Genomic DNA, 17,455 nt, shown 5'->3' with positions numbered 1-17,455 from the left:
CATTGGTATTATTATTACTATTATTATTATTATTATCATTAGTGATATTACTACAGTCTACAATAGATTGTGAATTAAATGCTGGCGATGCAGGTGAACTGTACGATTTACGCTTAATTGAGTTATCAACAACAGTTTCTTTATTATTAATAACAACAAGATGATTGGATGGAGATGTTGACTGTGGATTACATACATAATCCGGTGATTGAGTAAAATCAGAATTTCCTTTATGTGTTAATGCACCGGCAGGTATTGGACCTGTAACGCCTTCATATGTTCCACCAACTATTTGTGCACCAGGAGGAATAGGATCAACAATATAACAATCTTCACCATGTAACCAATACGTTTTTTGACGACCTTTACCCTATACACATGTATATTATTAGGAAAAAAATATATTTATAAATTTAAAAAATGCGAAAGAGAAAATATTTAAATGACATTAACTTTTCAATATTATTTAAGCATAGATTATAGGTAAATCCAGCTGAAAACGTTCATTTCCTTAAAATCTTCTGTTTTACGAAGTAATCAACGGGTATATATGCGTAGTCTACATTTCATATAAACGACCGATTAACAGTTGGTAAAATAAGTGTACTAAGCTATTTGAAATGGTTATACACTTCACAAGATATTTATTGGTAAATAGTATCAAGGAATCACTGGTCTAAGTACTGTAATGTCTACATTACCACGATCGATAACCACAGGGATCAATTTTGATACCTATAACAGTTGATTGTACTGAAGAACACCAGTTCATGCTTTAGATATGTAGAGACAAACAAACACATGTGATAGGATTTGACAAATGTTACATTCTATTAATTATTACCCTCAGCAACATGTTCCCAAGCTTTAACGATGAATATTAATAGATACAGGAGAAAAGAGGAGAATGAAGAGTAAAGAATCGTTGTGTTATTTGTGTTATTTTCAACAATGATTAATGGATTTATAACCTTAAAGGTTATATTTTATAGTTTATTAATATATTAGTAAATTAACTGATTGTTCTTGCGCGCTAATGACATTAATAAGTTTTGAGTTTAGTAGGGTGGATCAGTCAATCATCCGAATAAATGAGCGGTCCGATTAGCTGAATTATTGTAGTAATTTTGAGAGTAGTAAAACATTTAACATGCAAGGGATATGCCGTATATATAAATATATATATATATATATATATATATATATATATGGATATCAGACAATGACACTACTGAATGCCAGCTCAATGGTCTATAGGTTAAGCATTCGCTCGAGACGAAAGGCCATGGGTTCGAGTCCAGCGCGCTGGACCGTGGTCGTGAGCCATAGAATACTCCGATACTAGGACGAAACGACCATCCAATGATTCTAGGTTTTAAGTGGTGGCCTAACATTGATCGGTTTGTGGTTTGAATGAAGCTCAACAGTCTCCACAACCCCATGCTGAAAAAAATATATAAATAAAGAGAGGGGTTAAAAAGTATTCAATAATCAAGGTACTCACTTTCATTTCAACTAAACCACGTTCAGTCATAATAAATGATTTGAATGTTTTCAATACATCAAATGTTTGTTGACTGATATGAATTTTTAAGGCTAGAAAATGTTTATAGAACAAAAACGAATAATAAAAAAATTAAAGAGGGGTGGAACTTTATCGTATACTGATTATATTTAGGGCCATAGAAATAGTAGACAATAAGGATTAATTAATAGACAGATACTGGTAAACTTCAACAGAAACACTGTAGTTCATGACATATTACCTTTTCTATTCATCGTTTAACAAAACAACACATAAACATATCAGAATACAAGCACCTTTTATATGATGATGGAAAAAAATCCTGATTGTAATAACTGAACTAACTGGTCGACAATCTTAGTAATTAATTACGAGTGGAAGATATTGACTATCGAAAACTTTTTTAACATATATTTTGAAATAACTACGGTTTTTAATTCATGTCAAAGACTTATTTGTTGTAATACTATAGTGGACACTTGATACTGTGAATGGTTTGCTGTAAAAGAGTTTCTAGTAATGAATAAAGCTGTTACCATTACTATTATTATTATTCTCAAAGGGAGAAAGGAAACAGAATCAGAAGGGAACAAGAAGAGAATTCATAAACTGATTTAATCAAATTCTATCGGGGAAAATGAACTTATACAAATTTACTAATGTTATAAATAATTAAATGTATTTAGTCATTATGATTCATAATACACGCTACAGAATCTGTATTGAATAAAGAAGAAGGAATATTCAATCGGATGATAATACTGATAATAAACACGTTGACCTGCCCCATCATGATTTGTTTTACAATAAGAGCAGTAATAATAATAAATAGTAATAACAATAATAACATTAATGGTGATAAAATTTATCAATCTGCTAACACAACAAAATGAAGGCTACACGCGTACCCACACATACAGCTAGCTTATATCCTTTTCGGAAATTAAGATATTACCAAAAATAATAACCCATATGATGCGTGTGATTGAAAAATATTCTTTGAAAAAATTGTACAAACAGTATTCATCACTGTAGATCCAACGCCATTTAGCTGTCTATTGGGACTAACTCTACCTTTCACATATCTCAGCCATTATCGATTCAATAATAATAATAATAATTTGAAGAATTTCCTCAATTTCCTGTCTTTTCGAGCTTTCTTCTAAGAAATATGCTAAGCTTTTGGTTTCATATTATCAGTTGAAAAGTGTAAGGTTATCCATTCCTTTTCAGTATTTGATAGAAGTGTAATATGGAGTATTCTTGAGGGTTTTGTTCTTACATTCGAAGGATCAGTGCTGCAATTAAGAGCATAATTCTCACTAGGGATTTTATTTCAGTCATCTAAGTTATACATATATGTCATATATGGATACCTCACTGTAGTACATCACAACTTCCCGGATAGGAAAAGAAATAACAGGGAAGTTAAAGCTTGAAATGAAATCCTCAGTGAAAATTATTCTCTTATATGTAGCAATCAGCCAATAGGTGAACAGAAAAAAGCTCTTGATCATGTTAATATTTCACCTTATTAAACATTGAAAAACGTATACATAACCTCTCCTATTGAAAATCTGATCTCTACTCTCATGAGACCTTTAAATTAAAATTCATTGACCAAATTACTTAATTAGTTTCATATCTAAATGGTAATGACATGCAAAATAATTACTCCAGTCAAAACAGTATCTGTCTATTGTGACAGAGAGGGGTTATTGAAGATTAGTCGAGTTCGAAGATCTAGAGTTTCACGATATATCCATCCAATAACTTATTTTTATGACTGGCAGTCTACTAAAAAATATCTGACTGGCTTATAATGTTTCTCTCTGGGTGATAACAGGCTGTGGTGAGAAATACCTTTTAATTATGAATATATATAGAGCTCAATTAGACTGACTTATGGTTGACTATTGTGTTTACCTATTTATGGTACCTTCCTTCAAATAGAGTTAACGAATTATATTATTATAATCATTATCATTATTATTTTAAAGGATAATTAAAACACTTTCTTTGGATAAAAGAAATAAACTTACGTAAACCATTACTTTCCATTCGTGAAGAAGTATTCACTGTATCACCGAATAGGCAATAACGCGGCATTTTTTGTCCAACAACTCCAGCACATACCGGACCTTAATACACGAATAGACACACACACAATGGACAACATTACCAAAAAAGTAAACTAGCAAAGAGGATGAATTAACAGGGTGAAATAAACAAATTATGAGTAGCAGTAACTAATGATTGATCATTAAATAGATTACTAAAAAACGGTTGACAATCCACGAATGATAAATAAATATAGACAGACGGATGCATTCATAAAACTATTCTGCAGCAAACTAGTTAAGACATAAATTTTAAAATAGAATGTACCGCAGGAAATAAACTGATTTAATATGAAACTATTTCTACAAGTAATAAATTAATGATCTATTTGTAATATTCCCACAGTGTATGACACTGAATAGCTCACTCCACAATGACCATTAGGCTGAGTGACAAAGCAGTATGATCAGATTTGTTTGCTTTTACTATTTAAACGTGTTGATCTGAATTAATGATTTTTCTCTCTGAAGGAGCGATGGCTCATGTTGTCAAAGAAGTTCGAAATTCAGTTTTCCACTAGCCGGATATTCCAAAAATACGATATTGTAAACAATTCATTCAATATTTAATTTATTTGGGATTATTAGGGAAAACCATGGATACTAATATTTATTTGGATATAAAACCATTGAAAACTTGATAGGATTGAACAGTTCGTCTCTCTCATAGTTTATCACTGCTCAACAATGTGCACCCAAAATCTAACACCGAATGAATCTAAACCTGTTTTACACTCATGTTCCGACGCTACCTTATTTTCTGTAATTCTTCTTATGATACATCGTTTTGCAGCGAAAACTGACCAGTCTACAAAACTCTATCTCGTATGGAGATATTCAAAAATAGAGAAGAACATCAAATAAGAATAATACATAAAGTACACGACATGTTTATAGTTTCATCTGATAATATAAATCTGTTAATTAAGAAACTGACAAAACTCCAGACTACAAAACAAAAACCAATTGAGATTAATTTAACACTGTCGTATTTAAATAAACCAAAGACCACTTGTTCAATGGAATCGAGACAGTGACAATACAAATTTTATTCAATTCGTTTTGAACCGATGATGAACAATATTGTTTGTAAATAAAAATGATAATCCTATGTATGTATTACAATAATCTTTGAAAAAACACAGCATCTACTCAACAATCCATTACTACTATTAATAATAATAATAAGCAAAAAAGAAGATGTTTTATTAACGAAACAATGAGTTTTGTTTTCTAATCTATTGCAACAGATTATAGAATACGAACATAACATTGGTCAACTTATAAAACAAAACTACTGTATTGTTAAGTGTTTGAAATGAATATATAATTTTAGAGGTTGATCAGTTCCCCAAAAGTCATTTTTCAAACAGTTACATTGTTTTACTACAACCGCACTTCAATGGATTGTATAAACACTGATAGAATTATCATGAATGTATGTATGTAAAATATAGTGAACAGTAAAAACTGACTTATCACTCACCTGAATGTATACCAATCCTTAATTCTAAACGTTTCTCAGGTCGATGAGGAATTTGGAATTCAAATATAGCTTTCAAAAATGCAATAGACATACGAGCTACTTCACGTGCATGTTTGTTACCATTACGTTGTGGTAAGCCGGAAGCAACCATATACGCATCACCAATTGTTTCAACTTTATATGCATCGAAATTTTCAATTATTCCATCGAATAATGTATATAATCGATTTAACAATTCTACAACCTATTCAGTGAAATAATCATATATGTATATAGAATAAATTTCTGTGTAGATAAATTCAATAATGTATTACACAATGTGAATATATATGTATATACTTATAATATCAATACTACCATTAGTAGTAACTACATTAACAGTGAATGTGAAACAAGATTTGCTCTTGACATTTGTTTTTTATCGAAACATAACTTACATCAACCTCTTCTTTGTTTGTAAGTAGGTATTACATAGGTCTGTTTCCAGAGTCATTTAAGTCTAATTTTATTCAGTATGTTATGGATGTATCTTATTGGAAAAGGTTTATCAACGTATGGTTTGAAAATACTAATATATTATAATGATAATCCACTAAGATAGCCAATTACACTGTACTCATTGGTCGATAAATTTCAATAAGACCTCTGATGAAAGTAATTATCTACTTTCTTTTAATCGCTTAAAGACAAATGCACTGAAAGCTAAAAATAAATATAAGTAACAAAATAAAAAAAGCCAATAAACTTGTTATTAGAGTATTTATAACAGGCATAAGTAAGTCAGCAAATAATAAGTGTAATTTGAAGTTATTTGTGAGTAAAAAAGAATGAGACTTTACAAATTTATTTTCGATTTGAACAATGGCATGAATATAGAAAAAACAAGGTGAAGTATATATTTCAAGTTGTAATAGTAACATAGTGCTCTATTGACAGGTTCATGATGTTTCCCACATTGCATATGTTCCATAACTCTGTCAAAATAACCACAGAACTATGAGATTTTATACTATAAGCCATTAATTACACCGAGCTAAATTGGTGACTACAGACTAAATATTTCATAGAATGGATTTAACAAATAATTGTATATTGAAAATAACCAAACTGGACAAAATTTAGGCTATAAATCAATGGGCTTAAATATTTTACACTTTAGAACCTTACTACTAAGAAGTAGTGAAAAGTATACTTGAAAAAATCAATCTAGTTTCCATAAATCTGGTAATCAAATAAGCTTTTTTTCTAAAAAGCAATGTATTTATCCTTTGCAATTAAGGACCATTCAAATGACAAGCCTGAATGTAACCGAGGTGAAAATAGTTAAATTTATGAATAATAGAAAGAAAAATACAAATACCTCTGAAGAAAATAAATTTGTTAATAATAAGAGAATTAGATTTTAAGCCTTTTTGAAGAATCTCTAAAGCTCGCTAAATATTATAACCCCTAAACAATCAAGAAATTAGCATGTGAATGAAATAGACAATTGGTAGAGATTAATGACTGATCAACGACCACCTACTCCTTTATTTTTTCCTATACACTAATCGTTAGTGTTATTTTGATCCAATCACAATTTTCTTCTGTTGGAGAACCAAAATTGGAGTCGAAAAATTTCGTAACACTTTATAAAGTGGTAAAATTGAAAAGAAAGCCATGTTTTAATCGTGGTTTATCAGATGATTTATGATATTTTTCTGTCTAGCACGAGATATTATCATACTATGATAATTACACCGGTGAAGAAGTTTATAATACCGCTAGATTGGATCCTCGAATGGTACTCTATACACAAACTAGATCACGTTCTATCAGATACCCGATCTACGACCGAAAATAGGCAGCCAGAACAACGTAAGACGATAATTTATTTCATATCATTAGAAGCAGTCACACTCAGTGAGTCCGAAGTAGAAATCAATAAGGGGAATATAAATCGCGCTTGGCAGTCAATATGCTGAGTCACTGTTTGTCCATACGCCTCGTTAGTTTCACTTATCATTTATTTTAAGTTCCTTTACTTTTATGCTAATGCAAAAAAGATTCTTCATTATTTTCTAAACCGCAATTTTAAATCATATTAAAAAGGCAAGGAACTCATAAGGAAATTGGAGAGAAAAACAAAAACAAATAATTAAATATTCCAAAATAAAGTAAACTGAATGAGAAACTATGTAAACATACAAAGTAGTTACTATTTGCTTGCTGTCTTGTTTTAGTTTTAATCACATTAGACGAATTAAACAATAGGGACGATTAGAAAAGTTATTTTTACAATCTGAACATCAGAATTCAAGTTTTATCACTGCATTTTTATTAGCATAGGATTACAGAGATTGTTGAGTTCCACTTAAATAATGAACCAATCAATGTTATACCACCCTGTTAGACATTCACACCGTTGAAGGCCGACTCAGTGGTCTAGAGGTTAGGTCTTTGCGTGCGAGTCCACGGTGTATAGTGCTGAGGAGTTCCACGACCGTCCAGTGATCCCTGGTTTTCAATGGTAGTTCAGAATTGATTGGTTCATGATTTCAGTGAAACATTACATTTATATTAACCTTTAAGTAACTTAGATGTGATCATGGAAATTCATGTGAATAAAACTACTGACTATTGAATCTCAGTATGGAATAAAAACACTTTATCAACTAACCGTAATATATCTAACATTTTTACGTTTATCAAGATAAGGGATTTGTGGAGACTAGTTTTCATCATAAACTGATACATCAACTAAAGGCGATAAGCGAAAACCAGGATGCATTAGAAAGTTATTTCATTAGAGTTTTGGAATTTCTTACCAGGCCACAAACATGGTTCTACACCACGGACTAAACTCGTAACACGATTTCACCCAAGCAATGCCAAGTTGAAATCGATTTATCTAAACATTTCTACGACTTCAGTCAGTTAATGATATATAACGTGATAATAATCTAATGAATATATATATATATTCTCATGATCGATAGAATTCGGTCACCACTAAGGAGGACTTGCCATACATCACAATGGCCACTGCTCAATGATCAGTCAATTTTACGTACATCTCAGACCTAAAAGAGGTCATTCGTGGCCTGAAAAGCTCAGTGGTAACCTCTCTGACTGTGAAGCTGGACGACATGGAATCAAATCTACCAGGGAGTGTTGGCTCCTTTAAAATCATAGATACACCTTGTAGACCAGTGCTAAATAGCACGAAACCTAAGCCCAGGGTTTCTTGTAGACTAAGTTCGACCACCACTTAACAAAACCTCCCCTGTTTTCGAGTAATTTGCACCCTAATTTTCCTTTCTTATAATTTGTACAGAGAATATAGAGAATATTCAATAGTAAAGAAGGCAATGAAATTAGTTTATCACAAATATTTCAACAGTTCTGGGTTTAATCTTATTTATTCATTATTATTATTATTATCACAGTTAAATGTCTTGGAACCCAATGTTTATCTGGAAACTAAGATTATCTACCAACAATTGTAGAACACTTCTGGTAAACGAAACAAAAACATGAAAGCACAAAGCAGGCGATAGTATATGACTAAATACTAATCAGACTAATCTACAATGATGTACATACATATAAAGGTACTTCCAGTGAGTGCCACAATAATTTATATTACGATAATTCTTAAGTCTGTGTAAAGAGAAGAGTGGATTATTGATTCATTAAAAAGGAATTATCATAAATTAAGCATACAGAATATTTAGATTTAAAAATTTTTGATCAAAAGCACAACAAATACAACTCATAAATGAATGAATATTCTACAAACCTGCATTGGTGTAGATTCCGCTGAAAGTGAAGTGAATCCAACAATATCACTAAAATAGATGGTGACCATTTCAAAACTTTCTGCAGTTACTGGTTGATTACGGAATAGTTGTTTGGCTACAGATCTAGAATTTTTAAAAAAATTGTTGCAGAAAAGAACATACATGAACAACATGGTCTCTAGAACTCATTTTATTTGTCTAAAAAATTACGGCGGGACTATAAATTATGAATGAACCAATCAGATTTAAAATGGAAACTCTTAAGTTTTGGATGTAAATTTATTCATCCATATGGTTAAATAGCATTTTGGGATTATAGCTGGTGTCAATTCATAATGAAAACCTTAACTCATGTTCCGAACCCTGACTTCGAACTCTAAATCCTCATCCTAATTCCTCACACTATTTTTTAACCTTCTTTTGACTTTAATTGGCAGCTGAGTTTTCTCATATTTACTTTAGTACCCTCAATGGTTGTTTACAAATTATAGTCTCATCAAAATTCCTAGTAATATATTACGAATACTCAGGTTATGCATGATTCTTATCGATTGAATGTTATGCGATTAACGGAAACAGAATAAAGCATTTCGGGTTACATTTTACTTAGAAATGAATGTATAATTATTCAAAACGGTATATATAAGCATAGGCATCCATAAACATATTAATGAGCACCACTGGATCCCAGATCAGTGGCCTAAGTGTTCTGAGCTAACAAACAGACCCAAAAGTCTTAGGTTGATACCAGATAGTCGTGGATGTACACTGCTGAGGTATCCCATACTAGGATGAAACAACTATCCAGTGCATCACGATTTTTAATGGTTTTTGAAATAAGATCAATGAGAGATATAAACCATGAAAAAAAGATATCGACCTATCATCATCAACAACAACGGTTACCTTGGTAACATAGAATATAATAAATCTTCTGTTTTCTTTTTCTCTTCTAAATACTGAGCTGTACGTTGTTCAACTAATTCTTCTAAATTATTCGCATATTGTTCCATACGAGATAGTAAATTGTCCAAAACATTATTACTATCTCCTGCTCTGTAAATAATTTACAAAGATTGTATTTATGTGTGATAAATACGTTTACAATCAAAATAACCATGTATATATATACAGCCAATTGATATGAATTATTATAATTACACTCGTAACTAATTTTTGAAAAATGAGACGATGATCATTATCTAACAATTGGGAATATAGATAAGTAATAATAAGCGCTCGAGCAGATATCATTGCAATACAATTTTATCTCCAAAACAAGTAGATACAAAGTATTATATCATCGTCATCATTATTGTTTTGTAATATTACTTATTCAGAAACACTGTTAAACTTAGTGTAAATACGTACCAGCTTTATTGAAATTAACACATTAGAAGAGGAAATTACCGAGATAAAATGTAAAGCAGATGGAATGATAATAACAATGATGGTAGAAAATTAAGTAAAGAGAATATAGTTTTAAAAGAACTAACAGAACATATGAAGTGATATTAACATTCAAAGTCTGGAGGAAGATAAACAGGGAATGTATCTCTGCCAGTACAATTGATTTTTAGTTATATCACTGTCTACTGTTTTCAGTGGTAGATTACGATTATTAATAAACGAACTCTAAATAGGAAGGTCAAATCTTTCTATATAGCTCAGTCTAATAGTCATCATACTACAGGGGAATTTGTAGAGATTGTTGGATTTCATAGCTTGCATCACAGATTGATCATAATTGGACAGCTGATTTGTGTTATCGCAAATTTATTGAACCTGAATATGTAAACTATTGGATGACAACTTAGCGGTTTAAAAGTCAGAAATTTGGTGAGAGTTAGATGCCCTGGATTCGATCCTCAGTGGGGTCGTGGATATGCAACGCTGAGTCTCATACCAGGATAAAATAATTCTACAGTATATCCTGATTATTCGACTAGGTTTAATCACGGAACCATTCTACTAATGTCGTGTCCAATTGTCGCCAATTACTTTTCAATATACTCGTAAATAAACCAGTCTAAAATGTCGGGGTTGGCGGTGCTTGGGTAAGCATAACTTATGATCCAATAATGTCGTGACTTGTCACCACCACCTTGAAACTTGCACATAACGTCTTTAGCATTACTCACTCGATGGTCCAACCATCTACATGAGCAGTGCTGCGAAGATATCTATGATCACTTCTTCGCTTATATCAATGCATGTAGACAACTATGAACGTGAGTTGGACAGAAGAAGCATAGTGGAAACCAGAGAACTTCTAGAAACCTTAAACTCTGGTTACTCATCAACGAATAAATGTACAAGCTGGCATAATCCATCAACCAACGGAGAGAAGAATAATCAACTGAAAGGTCAGAGATCAAGTTAGAGAAGTAGGCAGTCAAAGCGGATATACAAACAACGCCCAGACATTTATGGACAACAACCAAGCAAATTCTAACTCAAAAAAATAAACTGTTAGTTAATTGTGGATAAATTCTAATAGATCACTCGTTTTGCATTGTGAGCTAATGATTTTATCTAGAGAGACAATGAGAGCTTCATGGCTAAATCATCCAACTCAGAGAATAAGACACTTCCAGAAGACATTGCATATACATGGCATTTTTCAATGTTATTACGTTTATCGATTATTCTGCAATTGGCATTGATGAAAGTGACAGCTAAATCTGAATACAATTTATTAAAATGTCTAGTTGGTTAGCTTTAACCTTGACTTAAAAAGAAAACCTACATGTCGATGTATATTGTATGTTGTTAATATTAATGAGACAAAGTGATAAAGCGATTATTTTTATACTATATTGAAACAACATCATTCATTATTCATGCATACGATTCTTCGTTTTTTTTTAAAAAAAATAAGAAACCACGATTTAATGAGGATATGTTCTTTTCAACGATCAGAGAAAAAACTATATGGCTTAGATTATTCGTTATGGTGATAAAAGCGTTAATTTGAAAACAATAAATTTCCATTTACATAAGTGCAAATGAACAAACGGTATAGGAGTGGACATTTACGTTGTAATGTCTCGTCCTTTTTTTTCTTCTTCAAAAATAATGGTTCCTTGATAATATGACAGTTCTAGTCAAGCAGTTAATGGTTTTCTTATTCAGTTATACTTTTACTACTTAAGTCTAGTTCCTTGATCTGTCTTTTTTATCGCTTATCAAAAACGAGTTCGATCAATAATGAAAACTGTGATTCTTATTGTTCGCCTTTTTTTCTTCCTTTCAATACATAATAATTCTCTAGTTAATCACATATAAATACATAAATAAATGAGAGAGGGAAGAAATTGAAGATATGAAAATCAGAGGAACAGAGAGATCATACAGTAATAAACTAGAGTACAATACCATTTGAAAAAGCAACAGTCAATAATCTACAGGCACATACACTCACATACACATCAATGATTTCATCTGACAGAAAATATCATGATAGACTAATTGATAAAATTGTTCAATTGCAAATTATTATAAACATTTTACATAATATCAAAATGTATGTGTATCATTTAACAATAAGTGAATAATGGCTAAAATTTGACGTTTGTTGACAAAAGAGGAGATTTACTAACAAGAATCACTATTAATTCAAGAATTTTAGTAGTAACTAATAGTTTTCAAGGGGATTTATACTGCATTGATCAATTGATTTATTTATTTCCTCTTCGTTTAATTGGTTCTGTCAGTAAAACCAAGATTTCTATGGAAACGGTAATCCTGCATGTAACAAACTGATATTATCGTATAAAAATATAGTCAATTCAAGAATTCATTTGGTCTACTGATTCAAGTCTTGGTAAAATATATGATTGGTTTACACTAACATTAGGATGAAATAAAATGAAAATATCTTATTACTGAGCATCAGTAATTGGCTTCGAATATAACCTCACTTAATGACTATTGAATAACGTCAATTTGTATTTAAGACTATCTTTAAACTAATCTTTTTTTCAGTTGAAATTGCGATCCAATCTAAGCTAGACGGATCATCATTAAAAATCTGGAAGTACTTAACAGCCGTTTCGTTCTAATATGTGAGCGGGAGTCGGACCCAAGACTTTCGGTCTAACGCGTGAACACTTATCCTCTTGATCACTGAGCCGGGATCCAACAGTGTTAGTATTTATATTCAATTAATCCATGATCTTGTTCAACCCTTCATCCATTGCCAGAAGTGGATATCTATTTCACACCCGAGAAGGATTGGACTCCACCAGCCACGGCTTAGATCGACTCATAATTTCAATAGCAAAAATACTACAATCTCTACAGATCCCCACAGTGACGATAACCCTTTGGCACAGTGGTTCGAGGTTTAGTTGGATTTCAACTATTCTCTAAGTGGTTATAGTTTAATTATTATTCTGTGTCCTCTAGGTTCTAACATAAGACCATAAACATGTCATCAACAGATAAGAGTGGTTTGTCAACGTTAACTACTGTATAAAGTCATCATGTCCATTTTTAATCAAAGCCTCATAACAATTACAGAAGAATAACGTGAATAGGTCGCATTATAAACATACTTACAAACTGCGATTAAATTAGAAATAAATAGACTGATTTACATATGCTTATACTATTCAACAGACTTGAATTATTTATTCTCAGGTCAAATTTTTCTAAGGATCTATCCAACTTAATTAATCTCCAGTCGATAAAAGTTACTATCTAGTGGGATACCTAAGGTAGCGATTCTGAAACTATACTCTAATATGTGCTTAGCGGTTAGAAGTGGTTAATGATTCCATTTATCCAAATGGTTAAATGTGTGTTAAAGATACTAATGTTCAATCAGAGAAATCAATAGATTGTTGATATTGTCTTGAAACACCAGTTTGGACAATCTAAATACGTGTTGTGTATATTATTTGTTAAAAGTATGGAGGGAATCAGTTTATGTATGACATGGTGTCATGAAAATAAAGAATATTTACGTTGATGCTTGTTCATAGAAATGTATCAAAAATATTCTTGTTACTAACTAAATATTTGTAATCCAAGGTAAATTATTCATAGTCATGTTCTCTTAGTATGGATCTTTTGCAATACGATGTATTGACATTTCCATTAGGTTATTAAAGAATTCTCTTAGATTATCAATGATTTATTTTGTCGTTCCATTTACATGCATAATTATTATTTGATTCATGTGTTCAGTTCCACAAACAATCGTTTGTTATTGAAAATTATCCATCAACTCAATTAGAAGTGTTATTTCATCGATAATAATAATAAGAAATCACTAATTATGCATTTTCAGTATAACACATGGAGGAGAACATAACATGATTAAACATTAATACACTTAATTATACACATATACATCCACGCACCAAAGGAACTTTTTAAGTTGAACCTCCCCTAGTCTATCAAACACAAACATACACATTGGTAACAATATGAAGTGAGATTTTACAACAAATCAATAAGCATTTATTCTTAATGTTATTTTCACTGTTGATATAAAGTGAAGAAGTCATTTTTCTTCTCATTCTTTTAATCCGTTCAAAGTGGTGTTCGATAGAATACAGAGACAATGATAGCGAGATCCGACTCAAAGTCTCCACGTCGCGCTGCTGATTACTGGGGGCAACCTTGCTAGCTAATTTGGGTGATCAACAGAAATCGACCCTATCCACCACTTTGATGTAAACTAGATCACAACGGTTCCAACTCAATACCCACTAAGTCTTGCTGGTTGCCCGATATGTATGCTGATGTATATGAACTACATAAGTCTTGGCTTATATGGTTTGTGTATGTTGGTATATTCAGAGGATACGCACATGGATTAGCACAAGGAAAGTAAGCTATGAAAATGTCTGCCATATGTCTAATGGAATCAAGGGCTTGATCCGTCAGGTAGAAAACATAATCGAAAGATATGATACCAAATACTAGGGAGAGGTGAGTACCAATCCTTACTGAAAGAGTTCTTATGCTTATGCACGTGTAATGGAGTGGATGAACGAAAGTCTTTGTATCAGTGATATGTATGTAATACGTAAGAGATAGTCAGTTGCAGCAAACATATTCGAAGAGAGCGATGACTATCTACCGTCCCAGGTGGGTGAATATACCTATATGCATACTATGGGAAGCATGAGTGGAAACTCGTATGTTACCGGTATGCATGTAGACGATACTTGCTCTCTGATGCGACGACCGCGCGCTAAGATTCGGGGGGTTCCAACGATTTACGCACACAGTAGCACCCACGCGGTGCGTTAGCGATCTTTGAAAACACAGAATTCAATCCCAGAAAAGCCACGCCGGCTTCACCAGATAAGCTTTACCAACCCTATATGGCTGGAATACCGTACAGAGACAATGAAGAGATAGATAAGAAAATAATCATAATAATAACCATTTCTCCTCCAACCCGTCCTCGGTTCGCTTTGAAAGAGCACAATACTAAACACCTTTTAGCAGAGAAGTCAAAGGTAGACAAAAAAACACCACAAACAACAAATTGTAAAGCATGAGAAACCGATAGATAGATAGATAGGCAGGTAGATACACTGATTTTTATGCGCAATGTATATGATTATTATCATCATCATTATCATGTTACTTTAAAAATGTATAACTTCTTGCATATGGTATTATTAAAATGATTTAATCTCTTTCATTATATTTATTAAATGGTTTAGTAAAGAAAGGGTTAACAAAAACCAAACAGCTATGGTCTGTCCATCAACCAATACAATGAAATTTTATAAATTGGTTTATATTAAGAGGTTGAAAGCTAATGAAAAATATATTTCAAATATTTTCAATGAATGGTGTACGATTTCTATACAGCTTTGACAATAAAGAAAATGTGTACAATTAAAATATCCAAGTTTAAAACCTAGAAAGTTTTGATTTCGATTAGTGATTGAAATTTCTGAAAAAACGTAATATGCAAATAACATCTGTGTATGTGAGCATCATTAAATGAGCCCCCAAATGCCCTGGTACGGCCGAGAGTGGAGAAAGTCCGCTCTACCTCTCGAAATGCTCTCACATGGCCACGCGCATATAGCCTCTGTCAGGGAAGTTCTACTCACTGCCTTCCCTTGGCATTACTGTTGTTTACGAAATTGAGAGGACGAAAAGTGAATGTCCGGCGCCTTAACCGGGTTGGTGGACATGGAAAGTTCACCTAGGGGAGTTGGAAAACCCTGATTCCAAACCAATGGTGTACATGGGCTCCAGTATCCTGAGGGAACAAATGGCGTATGAATCAATCATTGGTCACCGACTACTATAGGACTGCATCTCCTCACGATTCTCCACTGCCTTGTGGATCAGACCTTTAGGTCAAAGGCTCCGGGTGTGGCTCCGTAAGAAAACCACCTGCTTCAGTTTGGGCATCCGGGCAGTATCATAGCCCTCACACAATTAAACAAAATGGCAAGTTTATGTGTGGCGCATATATATCTGGTGCCCCTTTGTACCAATATTTGTGTTTAAATAAATAAATAATAATTGTTAACTAGATCAAGATATCGAAGAAATTGATATAAACAACAAAACAGCTGGCATAAATTCATTTTTGTATTAGTTGTTTAAAACTTTCTATTGATCCAAGCAAATCCAGCTGGGGAGTTTAAATTAGAACGAAACGAGGGTCTTGAATTCTACTGCCAGCCATCATTCATCTCTGCTTATAAAGATGGTATAAATGTTTATCAATCGAAATTATCACTTTTATATTAACACAAAGAGAAGGAGCCCGGTTGGTTACTTTGTTCATTGATGAAATAAACGAACAATTGGTGTTTAGAAAACTTCAGTCTGACTAGCGCGTAATGTTATGTTAATAAGATCGTCTACAACTATGAATATCAAATAATGATACATAAATTATGGTTTTTCAGGTCAGTATGAACAGGTTATGGTTTTATGACTTCCAAAAACGATCATAGTGACATTGGACAACTGAAGTGTACTACTTTTCACATGATTTTTCTAAACTGGTAAAGGTTTTCTCTGACCTCGATTTATCATATTTCATTGTAGATAATAATAATAACAATATAACTGAACCATCATACTCCAGTATACCTACTGGACTGTAGATTGCACCGTTATAAGTAAAGATTACTGATACTATCCAACTACTTAAACCGGAATAAGTGAAAAAAATATTAGAAAGTCTTCTATTTAGTAGTTGAATGTTAAGTGCTTTCATTATAAACTCACCGATAATTGTAGTAATTATTGTTTTTCACCAAACATTTATCTAATTTTGTAATGTTCATTATAATATTACCTTAAATTACATTAAACCTTTAAATTATGTAATGAACCTCTAGATAAGTAATTAAGAAAAAGAGATTAGATGCGAAAAAAAAATTGGAGATACACAGTATCATATGATCAATATACAAGTAATTGCATATACAAATTATTTTCTGAATAATAAATTGATAATATTTAAAACATAATTATATGACCGTAGAACATTCTTTTCAATAATTTATCATCAGGTTCTACAATTAAGGAAAACCTGATGAGA

At 32.1% G+C, this 17,455-nt stretch overlaps 1 protein-coding gene across 1 annotated transcript in view; it reads right to left on the bottom strand.

Annotated features, from left to right (window-relative positions):
- Positions 1-17,455, bottom strand: part of Smp_142620 (protein kinase) — a gene marked incomplete at both ends in the record, with an annotated part of 120,797 nt that overhangs the window by 17,051 nt on the left and 86,291 nt on the right. Inside the window, 6 exons of the mRNA XM_018794167.1 lie at positions 105-370; positions 1,505-1,596; positions 3,568-3,666; positions 5,132-5,375; positions 8,913-9,036; positions 9,820-9,969. Of these exons, the coding sequence (XP_018648606.1) occupies positions 105-370; positions 1,505-1,596; positions 3,568-3,666; positions 5,132-5,375; positions 8,913-9,036; positions 9,820-9,969 (975 nt within the window). The remainder of the gene's footprint in view (positions 1-104; positions 371-1,504; positions 1,597-3,567; positions 3,667-5,131; positions 5,376-8,912; positions 9,037-9,819; positions 9,970-17,455) is intronic.

The sequence above is a fragment of the Schistosoma mansoni genome, chromosome 1, assembly GCF_000237925.1.
Source record: "Schistosoma mansoni strain Puerto Rico chromosome 1, complete genome".
Classification (NCBI taxonomy): domain Eukaryota; kingdom Metazoa; phylum Platyhelminthes; class Trematoda; order Strigeidida; family Schistosomatidae; genus Schistosoma; species Schistosoma mansoni.
Note: the sequence above shows the minus strand (reverse complement) of the source record. Positions and strands in the feature narration are given on the sequence as shown.